This window comes from Mus caroli, chromosome 10 (genome assembly GCF_900094665.2).
Source record: "Mus caroli chromosome 10, CAROLI_EIJ_v1.1, whole genome shotgun sequence".
NCBI lineage: Eukaryota > Metazoa > Chordata > Mammalia > Rodentia > Muridae > Mus > Mus caroli.
Window position 1 is genome coordinate 55,670,429 of NC_034579.1, and position 3,318 is coordinate 55,673,746.

Here is a 3,318-nt window from a genome sequence, read left to right on the forward strand (position 1 = left end):
AAAAAAAAAAAAGTCATGGGTCTAACCATTGGACAAAAGTTCTCTTGCTTTCAAGGCAAGCACTTACCAATTGTCTTCCCAGCCCCTCTGTCTTCGCTGTAAGCTACCTACAACTCACTGACCTGTCACAGAAAGCCAGAAGGACCTCAGAAGGAGGTCCCATGAAGGCTTGACTGTCTTGCCTCTGTGTGCCAAACTCACCGGTGACCCTGAGCGGGCCCTTCCTGTCCTTAAACCCATGAGTAAGGCGGTTGCTGGTCTAGTTGTCGGCTCTAACGCTATGAGTTTCTAGTTACAGGAAGAGAGGACCTGGAGCACTCCCTGCCCCTCACCACCTCTTTCCAGCTCCTTCAAGCTCCTGGGGTCCAGCCCACGGATCTCACTCCCTCTGCAGATATCGCTGGGAAGCCTGTCTGCGTGGTCAGGGACGAGTTCTCTCTGGCGGCCTTGACTCAGCCCACATTCTTATCCCGCTGTCTGATGGGGATGCCCACCATCTCTGTCCCCATTGGGGATCCACAGTCCAATCGGAACCCCCAGCTTTCTACTTCTGGTGAGTACTTTGGCCACACCCTTCTATCTGGGGCTCATACTTTTCCCAAAGTGTGTGGTTGGGCAGAGAAGGAAAGGGCCATCTTCCTTCTACTAGGGTCCCCCTCCCTTTTCCCTCATTTCCTGTTACCCTCAAATAGTGCACCTGTTTGGATTTAAGGAACAGTGATGAGCAGTAGTTAAGCTGATTTGGGCCATAGTCATGTGGAGCTAGACACAAGAATGACACTTTATATCTAGTTACATTTAGTATCACGTAATATTTAGCGACAGGTACTCTCAGGCAGTGGTTTATTGGGATCTCCAGCTGTGATGTTGGAGGGACTTTGGAGGCCTCTTCTGTTCCAAGAGTGTGGGAGAGCCAGGAGGGTAGGGTGTGGTAGAGAGCCTGTTGAACAGGGTTGCAGCCAGTGCAGAGCAGAGGAGTTTGAAGAGCTGCCTGCAGAACAAACACTATACCTGTCTTGGGAGTCACTCAGTGTCTTAACAACAGGTGTGGCATCTTTCCTGAATCTCTGTGTTGGCTCCAGGAATCCCAAAGGGAAGAGAAGCCAGATCAAACTGCTTGTATTTAGACACAGTAGCCTAAGCATCCTCCAGCGTCCCCTGGAGAGGACTCGGAAGACTGCCAACATTAGCAAACCCCGACCCATGGCAGTTTCTAAGCCCTCTCGCTACAGAACAGAAAGGATGGCAAAGTGAGGGACCACTTCCACCTAGAACCTTTCCCCTCCATCCCAGTCCTGAAGACACAGGGAGGACAAAACAGCACCTACACCACCCCACCCCCATCTTTCCTGTCCTCTCAGATACCTGGAGGAAGAAACTAAAGGACCTGGCTTCCCAAGTGACCGTCTTCACTAAGGAAATCGAGTCAAAGCCCGATGAGGTTGGTGTTGCACAAAGAATGGAGCCTAGAAAAAAAAGGCCTTTTTAAGTCCCCCCAATGCTCAGCTGCTGGCACAGGAGGGAAGGACCCTCATAACCTCGAAGGTGACAGCGAAAATCAAAGAAACACAAAATCACACCTAGTAGAGAAATCCAAGAATGGTCCCCAGAAACACCCTCTAAAGCAACTGTTCTCAACCTGTCTAACGCCTTGACCCTTGAATACAGTTCCTCACATTGCAGTAACCCCTGCCCCCGAAATAAAACTATTTTCATTACTACTTCATAACTGCAATTTCGCCACTGTTATGAATCGTAATGTAAATATCTGACATGCAGGATGGCTTTAGGAGACCCCTGTGAAAGGGTCATTTGACTCCCCAGTGGGTTGAAAACCGCTGCTCTAGGGTCCTGCATGGATGCTTATATGGGGAAGACTTCTGAGCAGAGACAACTTTCCCTCCACCCCAATCATTGTCCACCCTGCACATCTCAGGACATCTTTAGAGAACAGAGCCTGGATACAGGGTAGAAGTGGGTATTGAGAGACCAGAGGTGACAGGGGTTGGGGGGGAAATTGACTTTGAATGTAGGGAGCAAGAAGATCTAAACTTCCCACACAGGTTAGCATCCAGTCTCACGAGGAGTGGAGAGTCACTAGAGGCTTTCAGACAGAACAGAGATGACCTCAAGGGTCCTACTCCAGGACAAAATGCTAAGGGACAGACCTGGCCCTTTTTAATGGAGTGCGTTTTGGGCAACATGTGTGTAGAGAGAGGTGGGGACATGGCTTCTTGTGCCTGCTTGCAGCTAACTTATTATGGTGCTCAGGGTAGTGCAGGTGAGTGTCCAGGGGTCTTGTTTGCTTTAAAGTGTGGAGGAAAATGGGCATGGCGATGCTCAGCACCAGGGAGACAGAGGCAGGAGGATTACTGCAAGCTTAAGGCTAACCTGCTTTCCATAGTAAAGTTCCAGGCCTGACAGTGCTGCTTACTGAGGCTTTGTCTCAAAGCAAATAAAAGCAAAACAAAGAAAAAAAAAAAAAAAAAACATGGATCGGAGCCAGGCAGTGGAGGCCCACACCTTTAATCTTTAATCCCAGCACTTGAGAGGCAGAGAGGCAGAGGCAGGCAGATTTCTGAGTTCAAGGCCAGCCTGGGCTACAGAGTGAGTTCCAGTACAGCCAGGACTACACAGAGAAACCCTGTCTCGAAACAAAACAAAACAAAACAAAACAAAACAAAACAAAACAAAACAAAACAACAAAACAGGTGGTGAGAGACAGTAAACTCTGTAGCTAGAATTTCAAGGGCAGGAAGCTCTATGCCTGTCTTGCACCCAGAGGCTTCCTGGGGCAGACAAAGAATGCCAAGGGCTGGGAACACAGCTCATTCAGAAAGCACTTGCCAAAATATATATGTACATCACTAAACTTATAGGCAGAGTGGAGCATGCATGTATCCCTTGGAGGGCAGAGGCAAGAAAATCTGAGTTTGTGAGTTTGAGGACAGCCTGGTCTACACAGTGAGTTCTAACACAGCCAGGCCTATGTGGAGAGACCCTGTCTCAAAATAAAGTAAAATAAAACAAAATAAAATAAAATATACACTCATAATTATGAGGACCCAAGTTCAATCTTCGACACCCCCCCTTTTTTTTAAAAGCCCCTCAGGTTGGAGGGCTGGAGAGATGGCTCAGGGGCTAAGAGCACTTACAGAGGACCCAGGTTCAGTTCCAAGCATCCACATGATGGCTCACAAGCATTCATGATTCCAGTTCCAGGGGATAAACAAAAGACACTGCACACATGTGGTGCACATCCATACATGTAGAGAAACACCACCCTAAACACACACACACACACACACACACACACAC

The 3,318-nt window shown here is 48.5% G+C and overlaps 1 protein-coding gene across 3 annotated transcripts in view; it reads left to right on the forward strand.

Moving 5' to 3' along the window:
• Tbata (thymus, brain and testes associated) overlaps positions 1 to 3,318 on the forward strand; it is a 27,284-nt gene that overhangs the window by 17,172 nt on the left and 6,794 nt on the right. For 2 of the 3 annotated variants that reach the window (XM_021174303.1, XM_021174302.1), the window contains exons 4-5: positions 395 to 553; positions 1,362 to 1,441. In XM_021174303.1, coding sequence (XP_021029962.1) covers positions 395 to 553; positions 1,362 to 1,441 — 239 coding nt within the window. Of the gene's footprint in view, positions 1 to 292; positions 554 to 1,361; positions 1,442 to 3,318 lie in introns of all 3 variants that reach the window. The other variant, XM_021174301.1, reaches the window with a different exon arrangement.